The sequence below is a fragment of the Phaethon lepturus genome, unplaced genomic scaffold, assembly GCF_000687285.1.
Source record: "Phaethon lepturus isolate BGI_N335 unplaced genomic scaffold, ASM68728v1 scaffold7148, whole genome shotgun sequence".
NCBI classification, from domain to species: domain Eukaryota; kingdom Metazoa; phylum Chordata; class Aves; order Phaethontiformes; family Phaethontidae; genus Phaethon; species Phaethon lepturus.
The window spans coordinates 3,842-22,048 of record NW_010555464.1 but is presented as its reverse complement, the minus strand read 5'-3'; the positions used below and the strand labels follow the sequence as shown (position 1 = coordinate 22,048).

Below are 18,207 nucleotides of genomic sequence, written 5' to 3'. Positions count from 1 at the left end.
GGGGATTAGTCATGGAAGGGTGCTTAGTAATTTCTAGATGTTTATCAACATTTGCGAAGTGTCTTGAATTGTAGTTTATCTGCTGTGTGGCAGATACCGATCCTAAATGTGTAGCTGGATGCTTGCCAGTTAGTTAGGTGCTGCTAAGAATCAGATAAATGTCTCCTATCCCCTCTGACACAGCTGAAGAGCTGAGTTCTCTCCTTGTAGGGCATCCTATATCTGTCCCCCATGCTGTGACCTCACAAACCTTGGAGTCATGGGGTGGGGTTGGAGAAGATGACCTTGCAATCCAGCCTTCAGACCCCAGCAGCACCCAGCTCTTCCCTCATGTCCACAGTGAGAGCAATTAACCTGGTGCTGCCTGAAATTGAGGTACATTTGGCCGGCTCCAGCATAGACGGCCAACTCATTCTGAACCTCAGGACTACCTTGGTGGACCCTGTTGTGAAGGTGGAGCTTGTGGGAAGAGGCTTTCTGAGGTGGCTTGAGGAGGATAATCCTGAACTGGACTACCACAAGAGTACAGCTTGCACCAACCAGGCTCTCTACATCTCCAAATCTAAGAATTTCAACATAGAGGGTAAAACACTGGAACGAGGCACTGGTTAACTGAACAGCATCTTAGCATTGGGCTAGGGAAGGTGAAGTCAGACCTTTTCCAGTGGGGAGGAAGCCTTCCTTTTGCCAATGTCCATGTGCTCTGTTTCTGTTCCATGGCATACTCCTTCTCACTACATTGTATGGCAACCAGGGCTCTGTGATGATCAGTAGTGTTGTACATAAAGGAGTACTTGAGAGTGTGAGCAGTCTCCCATGAGTTGGTGACTGTATCTGTGAACATTTGTTGCACAGAATTCTATCACAACCTGCCTAGCAGCAGGTAGGAAACATTTAGTCACAAGCACATCACATCACTTTGGTCATCTAAAATGTTTGCCTTCAGTGTTCTTGTTGCCTTACGTGTCAGCAAGTATCCACTGGGCTTACGGGCTTTGTTATATTTGCAACTATAGTAAAGACATTATTAGAGTTACTGCTATATCTTTACTGACAGAAGACAAGGAAAATGTGAGCCATATACTGAAAACACCTGCAAAAGTGTGGTTATTTCACTGAATCAGAGAATCACAGAATGGTGGAGGTTGGAAGGGAACTCTGGAGGTCATTTGGTCCAAATCCCCTGCTCAGACAGGGCCACCTAGAGCCAGCTGCCCAGGACTATATCCATATGGCTTTTCAATTTCCCCAAGGAAGGAGACTCCACAACCTCCCTGGGCAACCTGTTTCACAGTGAAAAAGTGTTTCCTGATGTTCAGAGAGAACCTGTTATATTTCAGTTTGTGCCTGTTGCCTCTTGTCTTGTCACTGAAAAGAGCCTGTCCCTATCTTTGTGTCTTCTCTTCAGATATTATACACCCCAACACGCACACACATAAACGCAGAGCTAACTATTAAAATGTACAGATATATTAAAAAGAGTAAAGTCAGTAGGATGTAATGACAACCTAAGACAGTGAATTATTCCAGGGGATGCTTAAAGCAAAGAGAAGCCTCCTAGGAGGTGCACTCCCCTTTCTCAGCTCCTCTTTCTTAGGGTCTGTTGGGAATCCTGAAAATTTATTCTATGGATCATAGGTGGTCACTGCATTAGATTAGTTTAGTACTGAAGTAAGACTGTGCCAATGTGTGGAAACTGCTTTTGAGCTACAACCTCCAGTGGTCAGGCTTCATTTCCTCTCAGACTTGAAGGTTCTACCTCACCCAAAGGTCATTTTCCCCTTACACATGTATTAGCGTCTTAGCCTTGATGTACTGCAGCATGCTGATGCTTCTTGCAGGCTATCAGATGTTACAGCCCTGACAGAAAAGAGGGAGAAAGGCTGAGTGTTGGAAAAATTATTTTTGCTATTATAAGAACACGTACCTGTAAAGCTCCTCTATTCTGGATCTTTTTGGCTAAAGTTCAAATTGGTGTTGCTTAAAGACACACTTGAATCTGTATTCTGGCACCTACACATATATTCCTGTTTTCAAAACAGTTGAGCATCCACATCCGTCAAGACTTGCCAGTGAGGTACAGTTTAATAATAGATTTTTACTACTGTAACTCAGTCTTTTTCCTCCTTTTCCAGCACTGATTACATCTCTGTAGAAGTGCTCGAACAAGTCCAAGAAAGCCATTTTAAAACATGAAAGAAGGTACCAACCTGACCCTTCTTACCCGGGATGCTCTGTTGGCATACAAGGAATGTATGTTTGAACAGATTGCTGCCTGTGTCAGCTTTTAACACTCAGCTGCTAATATGCTCTTGATAGCATGTTACTATCTGGTATTTGATCTTACCACATGCCCTGCTTGGGTCACATCTGATGGCTCTGTAAAAAGTGTATATACATGGATGCAGGTGCCTGCTGACATATTTCTTTTTAACCCTCAGACAAGAAAATCAGTATTGTCTCTCTGTGAGATAAAGACTGCTGGAGGAACTGACTCCTGGCAGTCATTGAATATGACTGGTAACAGCTCTAGGATTATTAGATCCAGAAAAGAAAGATGAGTTTCGGTGCTACCAGGGATAACCATCCTCCTCACCAGCAGAAACCTCCCAGTCAGAGCAAATCAGAGGCAGGAGCTCACAACACTACAGGCGGTTTGAAACTCTTCAAGCACTGCTGTGCACCATCTGCCACACCCCAGGAAATCCCTTGTGTCCTTCATAGAAAGACCACCCCTCAAGTCACTGCTACGAGCAGCCTCTTTGCACTTTCCCCACAGCTGCAGCCATCATCTCCCTTGCTGGAAAACACAAGATGGAACTCTTTTAAAATTAGGTAACACAATAAATTATCTGGAATTGACTTAAATTTTCCAGTGTGACTGAAGTTCCAGGGTTCTGGTGAACATCAAGTGCATGGCATCCCCGGGTGCCTCTGGGGAGCTAACTGGTGGGAGCACACTCTCACTCCTGCAGTTGCTGGGAAACTTTCTACGGTGTGACTAATTCTGGTGTACAGTTTCAGGGGAATAAGGTTTTGGAACCCGTGTGGTGGGCTGGTGCCCCTGTGCAATGGGGCTCGCATCCAGCAGCCGTGGGGAGCCAGGGTAAGCAAGGGCACCTTTGCTTCCAGGGTGAATTCAGGGACACTGTTTAAGGCCACTGTCTTCTTGAGTCCAAGGGCCTGTGCAGAAAGTTAAACACAGCTTAGCAAGTAGGCACGATTCAAGTAAGTCTCCTTAGAAGTGTTGCAAAACAAGGCAGAGAAAGTGGGAGTAAAGCTGTACATAGAATCAAGTAAGTCTCTGCAAGTCTTTTTGGACCACAGGGACTACTTCAGCCCTCCACACAAAGCCAGGCTCTCAGGCCATACCTGCAGCAGGGACTGAGAAGTTTGAACTCCTTCAGTAAAACCCCACGCTGTGCTGGGGCTGCAGAACAGACCAGTCACACCAGGGTCCAGCTGCAGATCATGCCAGGAGGGGAACACTGATTTCTTTCAAGGTTAAATTGCAGATCTGCTCACAGTTCAGAGTCCTTCCTTCTACCAAAACATGAACATTGCCAAAATAACTTAAAGACTATGTTGTATGAGATAAGGCTCTGGGAATATCAGGTTTCTACAAACTTTCAGAATAGAGAACGTGACTTTCTTATATTGCAGTTATCAAAGAGGCTGATGAATTTTAGTTTCCTCCCTTTCGGATTGTTTTAGGCATTTTTTTTCTTCAGAGCTACAACTCTGATTGATTGAAAATGCTGTTATACCATCTGGTAAATCTCCCATGCTGTGAGGAAACAATATCCAGACTCTTCTGCTAACAAGAATATCCAGTTTAGATTATTAAAACTCGAGGCATCATTGAATTCATCTGCAAAAGGATGCAGTCAGCAGGACAAAACCCTAGCAGTTTTACATCCTCTAATACTGTTGTTCAAAGTGAAGTTTTGGCAAAAGCTACTAGAAGGTAGGAAAGCTTAAGTCTGGATGATAAAGCTGCCAGCAGATACATGTGTTTAAAAGAAATAGGTCTTGGATGAAGAAAAGAGCCAAGAGCTGGTCGTATCTGGCCAGAAGAGGCTAAATGTATTCTTGCATAGGTGGGATAGTCTTTCATTACAGGAAATGGGACCTCACCCACACAAAACTGAATTGAATTTAGAGGAAGTGGCACAGAAGCAAAGATATTTGAAGGAACAGATCATAATTTTCCTGTCTCACAGCTGTGCAGAGAAGGTGTCAAATATTTTTTTTTTTGTGAGTGGGGTCTTTTGCACAGGTGAAACAAAAATTTCAGATCATATGTGTTGTAGACAATGATAAAAGAGGAGTGAGAGTTACTCCACCATTTTACTCCCAAAAAGCCTATTAGTGCTTATTTGAAGAGTTAAAAGTCAGTGGCACTCCATTTTGATAAGTGAAAATCCTAAACAGTTTGTGAGGAGCTGCAGGTTTGCTGACCTTGTGTTAAAATGAGGCAGATATTAGCAGTTCTCAAGTCTGCCGACTGGTAGGGGACAATACATCCAGCAGCTGACCTGCAGAGGCAATGCATGGTTCCCCCATACCATGCCTTTATGGCACTTTGGGTGCAAAGTCAGATGGTAAGGACACCTTGGATTCTGAAAGAAACATCAATGTTTCCATAAAGTACAAACATCCTAAATGGTTAAAAGGCTTCTGATAGTAGCGTGTTCTTTGGCTTTCAGATGGCTGGCTGGATTCTGGGGTCCACAGCTTTGACTTCCAATTCAGCTTTCCTTCAGGTATTCCCTCCACATTCACCAGCAAAATTGGCTGCATCTCCTACTGTGTTCAAGGGACTTGCTACAGCCGCCAAATTGTCTTAGCTAAAGAGGAGAGATGTTTACTGTTGCAAGGAACTGCTGGTGACCGCAGAAAACACGTGAAAGACACGGTAAGGGGAAGAACCTATTCGAGTTGGAGGCACACAGGCCTACCCTGTTCTGATCCAGAGCTGTAACTGCTTACTACTGAGTGTCCATGACCTTTCAGCTCTGAGCTTTATCCTTTTAGTGTTCAAAGGACACCTCAGTATTTTCTGCCATCTTTGTCCCAGGGCTTGCACCAAGGTGTTTCTTTTCTGGCATACAAGGTGCGCTGTAAGACTTCAAGAGTGACATGTAGGGAGCGCTTTGAGATCCAGGATGAGGGAAAAGAGAGGTTATTCCCTTGCTTTGGAGTCTAAGCCTTGGGCAAGCATCACCAAAGAGGAGGTGCCTTTTTTACTGAACTCTGCCTATACTGGGACTGTCAGTCAAAGGTCATCAAGACAGCTAGAACAGGATGATTCTAATAATTTTGTGGCCTCCTTCTAAATTTGGGTACAGGTAGCTAAAGGTGACAGTGTTTACACGTGCACACATGAATTCTTTGCACAGATGCTCAGGAGGATTGTGATAATTCAGCCATGTCACATTCAATGCAGTGAGGAAGACTGTCCTCTGGGTTAACGGTGGGGCTTGTGGGGAGGGGTCAGCAGCCTCAGCTGTTGCATTAGGAGTTTATGCATGTGGTGTTTGGCAATCACCCCATATCCAGCAACAAGAGCTCACCATGCTTTGCCTTTCTACTCACCCTCTCCATGCAGGCCCCGGTGGTGGTGGAAGCTAGGAAAGATGTAGTTTACTTCTGCTGCTTCCGTCATGGTTCTGTGATCCTTCGGATTTCCCTGGAGAAAAGTGTATTTTGCCCTGGAGAAACCATTGTCTTCAAGACAGATATTGCCAACAGGACATGCAAATATGTTAGAAAGGTTGTTTTTGCTGTACACTGCATTGTCCTGTATAGTGGCTTCAGCAGCAGGGGAGAACAGCGCTCCTTGGAAGACCGAAGCGAAGTGACAAGGTTGGAGTCCCGAACAGACACGGCCCCCTTTGAAGCTATGAGAGTCACCAGTGCACTGGTTCTGCCAAAACCCATGCCTGTCACCAGCAGTCTCGTGGAAAATAAAATCATGGCATTCAGGTACGAGCTGGTAGGCACCTCTGAGCTTCCTTGTACCACATCCACCATCGTGGGCAGGGTTCCCATCATCATAGCAGTCACACCAGAGCATTTCTCTGTGGAGCAGAACACCATGACTCTGCATGAAAATGAAGGTGACATCTCAAAGGGGGTGAGCCTTCACAGAGATATTTCTGAGACTGACCCAGGAGCAACTGTCAGCAGACCCATGGAATAAAAGATTTTTCTGCAAAATCCACGCACACCAGCTGTATGCTTTCACAGGAGGAGCCTGCTTTGCAGACATGTGCCGCTCATTCCCGAAACAAGAAGACTAAAGCTAGCCAAAGCCCAAGGTCAGGAAGGCACATAAGGGGAGCCCACAATTCTGTTCAACTGACTCCTGATAACTGGAGAAGGAAGAGCAAGAGACTCAGCAGTAGCCTAGGCAAAGAGGGGACACTTTGCAGGCCCAGAGGATGGCTGTGCTCCCGTCCATGGGAAAACAGCTCCATGTGGAGCACACCCTCAGCAAGCTGGCAGGCAGCGTGGTGCTGGAGGGAGGCTGAGACAGCAGGCGGCCATCCTGCCAAGCTGAGGGACCGGGGCAGGCTGGAGAAGCATCCGGTCCCGTGGACGTGATGTGCATGTACGCCACACTGCAACCAGGCGTGCATGTGCACGTCAGTGTGGGTGACCAGAAGGTTTCGGGGTTAGAAGGGTGTATTGGGTTTTTACTGGTGTTTATTAACATTTGCTTAGTGTCTAATAATTCGGTTTATCTGCTGTACTGATGACATCAAACCTGAATGTAAAGTCCACCGATGGCTGGTTAGTTAGGTGCTGTTGAATACATCACTCTCGACTTTGTGACATGAGCAGCCTTGCCCTGTGGCAGGCTGTCGCTGTGGTTTGCCCCCGTGGGTGCCACACAGGGAGGGCCACCCTGCCTGTGCCCCCTGCGGGCACCCGCCACATCCCCAGGCTCTCCGGGGGGCATGTGCAGGGCAGACGGGCTCCATTACCCCTTGGTACAACCTCAATCCCACAGCAGGGCTCTTGGTGGGACTCAGCTACCCGCACAGCCATGGCCTCAACTAACACCTGCATGCAAGCAGCATCTCCCGTCCTGCATCCCTGCATCTCCACATTTAGTTCCACAAGCAGAGCCGTGAGGACTGGGGAAGATAAGCTGAAGATCACTGGGTGCCCCTGATCCACCTTCCTTACCCAGAATGGGTGAAACCACCATTCACCCCTGTGGCTCAGCCCCGCTAAACACCTGCATGCATTTCAGTGCCACCCGCCTCCAGCCCACTCCCTGTGCTTTTGCATCATGGCCTTCTGCTGTGCCATCTTTGGCACCACCCAAAATGCCTTCCTGGCCTCCAGACCAAAACAGCCGTCACCAGCCAGGCTGGCAGCAAGAGCGCCGTGCCGGCACCCCACTCACCCAGCACGGAGGGCCCGTGCCGGGGGACGCTGCATCTCACCCACGCCGAAGTATGCGGACACCAGCATGAGACAGAGGTTTCACAGACGAAATGCACAGGCAAAAGAAACTTCTCTGTCTGGAGCAGCTGAGGGAACTGTTCAGTCTGGAGAAGAGGAGGCTGAGGGGAGACCTCATCGCTCTCTACAACTACCTGAAAGGGGGTCGTGGTGAGGTGGGTGTTGGTCCCTTCTCCCAAGTAACTAGCGATAGGACGAAAGGAAAAGGCCTCAAGTTGCACCAGGGGAGGTTTAGATTGCATATTAGGAAAAATTTCTTTAGTGAGAGGGTGGTGAAACATTGGAACAGGCTGCCCAGGGAGGTGGAGTCACCATCACTGGAAGAGTTCAAAAAACATGTGGACATGGCACTTCAGGACATGGTTTAGTGGGCACGGTAGTGTTGGGTTGACGGTTGGACTTGATGATCTTAAAGGTCTTTTCCAGCCTTAATGATTCTGTGATTCTGTGATCACCAGGCTGGGGCAGAGGCATGGGGTGATGCCACCTCTGCTGGTGCCGGCCACTTGCTGTAGGGAGAGATGTGTCGCCGCTCCTTGACCAGGCCCTCAGCTCGCAGGGAGCCCCAGCTTTTCCCTGCCACCTCTGGAGACTGCTTAGAAATGAGATCACACTGACCAACGCTAATTTACAGCAGCAGCAGGTCTGTTAGTGGTGACTTCCCATGTGCTTTCGGCAGCAAATTGCCGGGCAGCCGCAGCCCAGGGCTTTGCACGACCGCAGCGATCTCCAACGCTTCCCGGGCGCGTGGCCGGCGTGGTGCGGCACGACACGCCGAGGGAGCGCAGCGTTTCGCCCGCTGCCTGCCGTGCCCCATTCCCTGTATGTGCACAGATTGACCTTGATGGGCAAAACACCCCAGACATAGCACGGCACTCATCACGTTCTGCTGCCCGCACGCGCTCTCACCGGGCTAATGTCTCCCCTCACCTTCTCCCTAAAAATAGTATTTATCACACTGACACTGGCAGGGCCCTTTCACATTTCAGATGAGACTGTGTATCAGGATGCTACGTGCAGAATCCCACTACAAATAGATTGATTTTTTACAGGTCTCCCTGTTTCATCATTCAAGCAAAAATTAAAGCACTCACAGTGTCCATGGCAGGAACATGTTACAAGAATATTTTTCACTGCTTGTCTTTTAAGCTTCCAGCATTTCTTCTCAGTGATACTTGATACAGCCGAAGGGAAAACAGAGTGCGGTATAAATTCTGAAGTTGCCATCACACATAAATACTGGTAGTTCTTGTGTTTGCTATGAAAAGGAATTTAACTACTTCCTTTTTGCAAAATATCATTTGCAAAGAAACAATAGGATGTCGACATTTGGGGGAATAAAAGAGCATCCTTGTAACTTCTTTTCACGTTACTTGCTGTGATATGAAGCACCGCTGAAGTCTGTTTCCCAGAATCACCATGTCTGAACCCAGCCTGAGATCAGCAGACTCAGGGAGGCAGCTGAGGAAGAGGTGAGGTATTTCTACCTCTCATTACGGTCACCCTCCAGGCGTTTTCATGGCAGGAGACAACGGTGTCTGATGCTAGCAAAACTGCCTTCTGATTTCAAAAAATTCATTTCTCCAGATGGAATATATGCCGGGGTGAAATATGCCTAATACTCTTCCTGGGATGTTTCGTGCAGTGTCTGCGTGTGTGTGAATTTCATGAAGCAAATAAAACATTTGACAGCAACAAACTAGAAAGGCCAAAATCCTAATAAAACAGACAAGCAGTGGGATGCCTGACCACTGGGAACTTGGGCAAGTGATTTCACATCTTAGCATTTTAATTTTACTTTCTACCTTTGCATGCTTTTTGTATTGCAAATTCTTCAAGCAGTTCCTTTTCAATCTTTATAGTCTGCTTTGTCTAAGGTACTTACATGCTACTGTGGTATAAATAGTAACAAGAGCAATGCGATGAGTGGGTGGTTTGAGTAAAGTACATTGTTCCAGCAGACCACGGAAGACAGAGCAGAGGGGTCTCTAGGAAAGGTCTTGTCAACTGCCTGGTTCACTTCTCCAAAGAGATGGTGGATATTTTTGTGATGTAAAGTTGGAGCGATCAAAACACCAGGAGGGACATTTGGGCTACCTGTGTTTATTCCTTCATGTGCTTTTTGCAAGGCACTAAAATACACCCAAATGAACTAGATGCCTTTGAAGTCTAGTCAGACCACTATTACGCTGTGTCCTTGTAACACTCTTTAGAGGAACAAGGCTAACTGTTCAGGTGCCGTGATCTAAAATAGCCATATAGCTCACATGGACCTGAGCTTGTACCTTTGGATGGCCCTGCATGAATTTCAAGAACCTGTTAATACAGATTGGTTGCTAACTACGGACCCACCGTATTATCTTACATGATATAGGTATTGTCTGGGCTTGAAAACTGACACCCCCCTCTTTAGGTGTAACAACACACATTTCTGTGGTGGTTTCATTAAATACTACACACTAAGCCTACCTGTAGCTGATAGTTTCGACAAATAATTGTATTGGCCCTTGTAGGCAGACTTGCTGTGAAAATGGAGCAGGACCATCTACTTCTGCCACATCTGCTCTAGCTGCTTTTATGTGAATAACAGACTCTTTAGACCTTGGAATCAATATTTTTTTTTATTTCTAAATGAAAGATGCCTGAAGTCTCTGCAGGATCCCATAGGAAAGAGTTTGATCTCTGCCCACTTTGGGATTATTTCTGAGGAGTAGCTTTGCTGTGGAGCTGGTGGGATTTGTGCAGGTCAGAAATGATGGACAGGGTGAAAAGAGAGTAAAGAGATGGCACATATGAAGGGAAAATGGCTATATTGTCTGCTCCAAATTTAATTTTAACCTTGCAAAGATTTTGGAAAACGTCCATTTTTGTATAGTTTCATGAAGCAAAACCAGAAATTTTTCTCTTTCCAGTAACCATAGAAACACAGAAACAATGACTACTGGAAATTATCTGTACTTGTGGGATCAGGTTTGTGCTATCGCTGGATGACACAGAAATTAAGGCACACATGTGTCCTCAGCAACGTTACTTGGCAAGGCTGCCACAGATGACTGGGAACAAACCTCACAGAGGTTCTTAAACATCTGGAACAGCTGGAGCTGCTGCAGTTCTGGAATATATTAATTCTAGTTGCTGTTGGCTCAAGCTATACTCGCTTTCAGCCAATGATTTTATGAACAATTAAATACTGAAAATGTGACCATTTCTGAGAATGTGTTTCGTAGTCCAAAAGACTTAGTAGCCACAAGCACATCAACTCCCTTTATGTCCCCTTAAATCTCTCAGAGAAAAGGTCAGCAAGGCATGCAGTGTCTCAGAAGCAGTCACCATTGACATTCATCTCTATTTAAAGGGAGGGAGAGTCCGTCAATACTTTTTTTAAAAGCTGTTTTTTAATAAGATAGTCTTTTATTACCTAGTTCCTTTGCCTTTGTCTTTCCATCCTTTAAAATTACACAGGCTCTTCAGATAAGATACCTCTTTAAGACACAAATGTGGATTAAATGGTATTGATTTTTTTGATCTTTGTACATTCATCCTCTCCTTTACTGCTTTTCTGCAGAGTTGTCAGTCTCCCTTTCACATTTCTTTAAGTAATCTGCCACCTTCCCAGACAAGAACTTGAACGGGGCCAGCTTTCTTCTGATTGCCTCTGCTAGACTTGCTGGGAGGGAAGGGTTCTTCAGTGGCACTAGGAAAACCTTAATTAAAACAAAACAAACCCCTGACCAGACCAGCCTTCAACCACATCACATACAAGCATTGGTTTCTAATCTGTTTTTACTTTTGGAAACCAGTTCTAAGACTCTTGTGTGTGCAGACGTACACAGTAACGGAAAGTCAATATGAATGGAAGTCCGAGAAGAAAGAAGTTTTTTTTTCAGTTAATCTAAATGATTTTTCAGTTAATAAAGATCACAGTATGGTTGTATAGATTAATGACTCAGGTAATGCAAAAGTTCAGTTATTCAATTTATTTCCTACTGACCACTCCAAACAGGGTTTCCAAAAATGTAATAATCTATTCTATTAATGGGTGCTACTGGTTCTTCTAGATGAAATATAGTAAAGTATGACTCTTTCATTAGTAATTTTAAACATTCACTCAGGGTAATTGATTACATGAGCCAAGGATTGCAAATTGAAGAGATAATTAACTTCTTCAATATGCAAATACAGTACCAGGCAATAAACAGATACCAGTTACATCAGTATGAAATATAATTACAATTAACTTCAGCATCACAAAGAAACTGTCTTGATTTTCTTCAATGCTTGCATGCCATTTTCTGCTTTCAGTTGTGCCTGTGTAGAATCTAGTGAGAGCTGGTGCGGATTCACTCCCACAGGGCAGACTATACCTGAACAGAGCCATGCTCACATCTTGATAGCTTTGGCTTCACACTGTGTCACTTGTCATGGTTAGCACATAGTTTGATCATTCCCTCTTATTACTACTGAGAATCTCTTTTGGAGATTTCTACCAGTGGCAACATTTATACAGCAGTACTGAGAAGGTTTGGGAACAACTTGCTCGGGGAGGCTGTGCAGTCTCTGTCCTTGGATATTTTCAAGACCTGCAGAGACAAAGCCCTGAGCAACCTGATTTGAGGTCAGAGCTGACCTGGATTTGTGCAAGAGCTTGGCTCGAAACCCCTTCCAACCTGAATTATCCTATGAAGCTATGAAAGTGAAGGTGAGGTAAGGAGAGAGGAAAGGAATAGCCCAAATGGAAACTGTGGAGTGATTTTGAGGATGTTGAGAACCAAAGAGATTTAAATAGTGGGAAAAGAGAAGAAAGGATCCCATGGGAAAAAGAGGCAATGAAAAAAATTAGTTGATAGCAGAGGAAATGTTCTGATCCCTCTCAGACCACCTCTCTGAAAGATGGCAAAAAGGAGGGAACAAGCAGCCAGAACTGACTTTTTAGAAAGAAATATTGCATTCCAATTTTGACTACTATGACTCCTTTCTGCTTGTTTCTCCCATTTCCCTGACAATAGGTAGGAGTTACACCATGATCAGCCACAGTAACAGTACTTGTCTTCTGAAGAGAAGAAAGGAACCTGTTCGTTCTTAAAATCCCCAACCTTGAAGCTAGGAAAGACCCACCGGAGCTCTGTGCATGAGCAGGCTGAAAGCCCCTTTTCCCCAAGAACTGAAGAGCTAGAATGAAGGCAGACTTGAGGAAAACATCTATTATGTTCATGTGGCTCATGTCTCCTCTGAATGTAGCTGAGAGCAAGGCAGGTTACTTGCAACAGGAGAGACAGGGATCTGGATATTTTAAAGAAGTTGCACAGTTATGTGTCTTCTTGAATACATAAATCAAATCATAAAAATAATTCTGCCTGTAAACAATCCTTCGTAAAGCTCCATGGAGGGACCTGGCTATAAGGACCCAAAACCTTTCTGGGTGTACCATACAGTATTGCAATGAACCATGTTCGCACTGGATCTGTCCCTAGATTGCGGCAGAGCCTTACGAAAGGTACCTGTTGCTGCTTTGGCAGAATCTCCTTGGCTAGGCAGAGCCCATGCACAGATGGTACTGCATCAATAACAGCTATTACGGGCCTTTGGAGGGAGATTTGCGGTTTAGGTCACTAACAATAAAAATTTATTGGAAATAAAACCAGAAGAATGAAACAGACTTGGGCGGGAGGGAAGAAAAAAGGAAGCGAAGAAGGAATTCAATATGCAGAGAAGTGCTCCAGATGTCACAAAGCAGCATGAGACCCAGGTCTATAACCTGCCTGCAGGAATCAGATAAGCTGCTCTTCCGCAGACCCCAATCGCTACACATCAAAGGAGAAGCATGAGATCAGAAGTATCTTTGTGACTGTGCTGCTGCTGTAACATATCTTTCTGAAAGGATTTGGTGCTACTTCACTCCTCTTTGCAAAGCAGCTGGATTTATGCTTTTCCTCTCTCCAATAAGGAGTTTGCTGTGGAGACTACCAGCCTCACGGGGTTTCTCCTTCATAAGTTTCTTCCCTACTTACCATTCAGAAAACTACCCCTTTCCCCCAAACAGTGAAAAGCCGCCGACATCCCCCATGCAGAGGAAGTGTTAAGAGGGAGATAAGGTGGTGTTAAAACCTAGCCACCCAGAAGAGCTACTCAGCCAGAAGTCATCTTGAAGCTGAGAATTGTTTGTGAGCATTTGGGAACAGGGACTTGCTGCTTCTGGTTGAATGTCTGAAGGGGATGGAAAGGATTTCTAGTGATTTATTGTCTCTCCATTTGTCTCCCTGTGTTCCTATGAAAGAGGACTTCCATTTATATTGATTTGCCTCTGAAATGGACATGTAAGCCATCCTTCTTCACCTCAAGGCTGTGGAACTCACAGACCAGACTTTCTCCTTTTACCTGTCCTTGGTTGTCCTACTTGGAGTTTGTGTATTGGGCGTTGCAATGACATGCCACAGCACATTCCGGGAGCCCAGGCTCCCCACAGGACAGTTTTGAGTGCACAGGGAAATGAACAACCCCTCATTTACGAATGAGGGAATGGATGGAGAGGAGAGAGACCGTATGGTAGAAGGGCTGGTCTGTCTGACGCTTGGAGTGGCATCTCTGTTGATGAAGTGACTGCAACTGTTTGTTAATAAATACAGTTTGAATCTTTGCAAGTCACTGTCCATAATCCCAAGCACAGGGTCACTCTAACATCTGATAAATGTGTGTTTTGTCTATATCCTGCACCAGGCAGCTACAAGTGAATCAACTTTATGTTCTTATTCACAGTTTGGTCTAATTTTTCTGGTTCTTGTAATCTGCTCAAAGTTTAAGCTGATTACTTTTAAACGCAACCTAAAAAGCTGAAACACTTCGCTTGCAGGACCGTAACTTCTTCAACTTTATGGCCCAAGATAAAAAGTCCTCTCCCACTGATTCCCTCCCAGGAGGTTGTTAAAATTGAGGGCAGGGTATTAAAAATCTGTTACATTTTCTACTAGTGAGTCATGAAAATGAAACTCGTGGGAAAATGAGCTTGCCAGTCTAGTATGTATCTGAATTGCTGCCTTTCCAGTCTTTGAGAGGTGTCTGCTCTTTGTTTCCAGGTGCTGTCATGATGGAAGCTGCTCACCACAGGAAAAGCAATAATCTGACACATACTGGAATACAGTGCAGTAGCCCAGAGTGTGATGACACTAGCTGGAGAGGACAGAAATCTTTTAAAACAGAACACATTTACCTTCTGCATATATTAGACAAAAAAGTAATTATGGAAGCAGATAGTGCAATTAAATGCTCTTTTTCTGGCTTTATATTTTCTAGGCAATAGAAGTGGTGGCAGAGGAGATGAAGCAACCTGGTGTAACTAACTCATGGAGCAATGTAGAATAAAGAGGGCAGTAGGAATCGTCTGCTTCAGAGACTCAGCGGTTTCCCCCAGCAGAATCAACTAATCCCTAGGCTCCTAACATACATACACATGCACCTCTTATACAGCTGGATTTTAGACATACATATACACTTTCATAAGCATGAATATTATATTTAAGGTACTTTCTACAAACATTCTTACCTCCGTGTCATTTCCATCTCAGCAAAGGTAATTGTTGAGGATGCTAAGGCAATTTATAGGCACCTGTGGGCTCATAAACCTTATGTGCTTAACCTAGAGATGTCTTTTCTATGTATGCTATTTTAGGCAGTATCTATCATCCATCAATGTACTGTGTATCTACGGTAAAAAAAAGAACTGTTGTACCAAATCTGATCTCTGACAAAGCAGACACAGGCCAGCCCTTGTAGTGATGGCGACTGCTAGATGGTTTATTATAGAGGGCAGAATGGAGACTTGTGCACTGTGAAAAAATTGACACTTCCTCAAGTTTCTTCCCTTCTATGAATTCTTCAATTTCTTCAGGAAAAGAAAAAAATACTAAAAAAATTGTGTAATACTTAGGCTTTCAGGAAAAGCTCAACCATCCATATCAAGGTCCCAGTGATGGGTACTAGACTAGAAAGCATTTCAGAGTATTTTGAGTTAGCGAAGCATTTCAGAATATTAATAAGGTACAACAGTTGAAATCAATGAATGTGTTTAGAGGAGGAATAATTCCATTGCAGGTAACCAATGTTAGACCTCCTACTTAGCCACCCAGTCTCCCATGGACACTTCTACTGTTCATGGAGGAAGATAAGTTGCTTCAGGAGAAGACCAAGGATGACTCTGCATTGGTAGCTCAGCTCAGGTATTCAGTGCAGGTTGTGCCCACTTACTCTACCCTAATTCAAATTGCATGGTCTCTGCACACGAATGAGATTTCGTCCAAACTGTACTCCAGCCACTGTCATGCATTCAGTTTATAGGGACCAGACAAGAGCTAAACTGAAGTAAAACCCTGAGACGCACAAACTGTGGGCACTGGCTTCTCAGCACCAACTGTTTCCCTCCACAAACCCAGTCCTGCTGAGTTGTGCTACTTACTAACGCAGAGATAAAAGGCCAAGTTAGGTACTGAATCACTTTTAGGGTGTTCAGCTCCCAAGACTCTGCCTGCTTCAGACGGAGCTTAGAGTAAGCCTAGCCACCTAACTCAGGCTTCTCAAAATTAACACTGGAAGTGGAGAGTGGAAATACTCCTCTCTTCTCCCATCTGTGTCTGTGTTTACAAATGAGACTCCCACACAACTGAGGAGTCTTTCCTCCTTTAATTAAATTGATGAGTTGATCATGGTGAGTGGCTACACAGAATCTTTTAACTTCTTATGAATTCATGATATAAGCAGTCTCTCTGCTTGACCATTAATTTAAATACTCATGCAAAATCTAGGATTACTTGATGCTTTTCTCTCTTCCATGCAGGCTTGTAATGACCTTAAAAGCATTAACTCAATGTGAGGTCACGGAATTATTTTAGCTGCGCATCAGTTGCTTAATAACAGTTTTCTCAGAGTCATGTAATCATGCAGGCTATAAGGCTCAAGTAATTATTTTATTTTATGCCTACCTATTAATGGATTTAACTACTCCTATGCACTAAAAGGAGAAATCAGGTAACAGGAGATTTTCAGTACTTGGGTTTACAGCGTCCAAAGCATACAGAGAAGCATGTATCTGCAAAAGGAATCAGATATTTCTGTAACTACTTAAGAAATCCAATGCTGTTTGAAAGTCAAACATGAATATAGTCACCTCCTATAGTACAAGCAGGACCTCACAGTGCTTTACCATTAGTAATTAATGGCTTGGCTTTGACTATATCTTAAGTCAATTAAATAAGTTTATAGGCTGCGGTAGGCAAAAGCTAATAGATTTATTTTTAGTCATAATTTTTAATGGATAAAAATTTAGTCTGATTATAAAGTGAACTTTCTCCTGATGAAATATTAAATGTTCCATAAGAAAAATATTTGATTTTGACATTACTGTGATACTGCCTGTCTTTTTTAGTGTCAGAAATATTTATGATTTTAAACAGGACAACGTGTGGGTAAAATGTTTTAAAAAATTGCAAAACTAACAGAATATGTTCCTGCCTCATAATAAACAATTGTTGAATGATGTTTATTAAAAGTGGCTCTCAAGTGACAGTTAATAAATGCATAGTTCTATTATGCATGCTAAATCCAGCATTCCGAAAACTTAAAAGCAGATAGATCAAAACAGCGGAGATAAAAAAGTCACAAAGACAAAATGCAGCAACACCAGTAAATGACAGGGAAATAATTCAGACTTAAAAATGACTTATTATTTAGTAACTTGTAACAACAATTTATAGAACTAAATTAGAGGCAAATCAGAGTCTTTCAGATGTTTAGTTATGCAATTTTTAGTGCATATAATTTGATCATACAGCAGAGGAATTGACATTACAAAGTCCCCTTCAAAAAAGAAAAAAACCTCAGTTTCTCTGTGTTTCTGCTTCCAGGTTACACTTATTCAGGGATAATGAACGAAGGAAAAAAACCACCAGTACAACGGAATTCGATTACTAATCTATTTTAATTAAAACCCCATAACATTTCTTCAGTATTTACAGAAGTTAGACTGTCTATATGTGGTGTGTTTTTATGTATGTTTCACATATGCCCAGACTATATTTGCATCGACCCACACAAATACCGGATTTAATGGGCTTCGCGTCCTTTACTGTAATCACTCCATTGGCTCTTTGATGCTGCATAGGTTTGGTGTGATGATGGAAAGGGTTGCTTTGACCATGTATTTTCACCTCTGTTTTTAAAAGGTGAAGGGCAAAACTCTTCATCAAGGAGCATTTTATCTTTAATTAGGAAAAATATAATTAGGCATTATCACCTAATTGCTATTACGGATGGAGAAAGTCGTATTTTCACAAGTAGTGACCCATGCTGTATTATCACTCTGCTGTTTACCGCATAATGAATCTGTATTTGTGTTTGGCAGCTAGCCAGCAAAAATTAAAAGGTAATCAACATGCTTCTCTGCAGTCCGGTCATCAAAGTCACTGGCTTCACAGATGAGTAAATAACAAAGTCAAGTTGTGATGTCCTAACAGAAACCTTTTTTTAGGAATAATTATATTTATCTCCTCTGTCAAGACATCAAATGATACTTGAAATAACGATATACAAAAAGCTTTGCAAAATAGATTAGAAGAACTGTGCTATATATCTGGTGTCGAGTTAAAAAACAGTTTAATGTCTCAAGGCACCACCACGGTAGAATTTTATACCTGCAAGTAATCATCTAATACACTATTATACAGTTAAGGTAATGTATTAATA

General features: G+C 43.6%; 1 protein-coding gene across 1 annotated transcript; it reads left to right on the top strand.

The window, feature by feature from the left end:
- Positions 1-330: 330 nt before the first annotated feature.
- Positions 331-6,205, top strand: ARRDC5 (arrestin domain containing 5). The gene is made up of 3 exons (XM_010292163.1): positions 331-583; positions 4,710-4,918; positions 5,612-6,205. The coding sequence occupies exons 1-3, from the start codon at positions 331-333 to the stop codon at positions 6,203-6,205; spliced, it is 1,056 nt and encodes a 351-aa protein (XP_010290465.1).
- The last annotated feature ends 12,002 nt before the right edge of the window (positions 6,206-18,207 follow it).

Excerpts from the sequence above, each read along its gene's own strand:
- ARRDC5 (XM_010292163.1), top strand. The coding sequence starts at position 331 with ATGTCCACAGTGAGAGCAATTAACCTGGTGCTGCCTGAAATTGAGGTA. Across the intron at positions 584-4,709 it reads TAAGAATTTCAACATAGAGG|ATGGCTGGCTGGATTCTGGG; the intron begins GTAAAACACTGG and ends TTTGGCTTTCAG. Across the intron at positions 4,919-5,611 it reads GAAAACACGTGAAAGACACG|GCCCCGGTGGTGGTGGAAGC; the intron begins GTAAGGGGAAGA and ends CTCTCCATGCAG.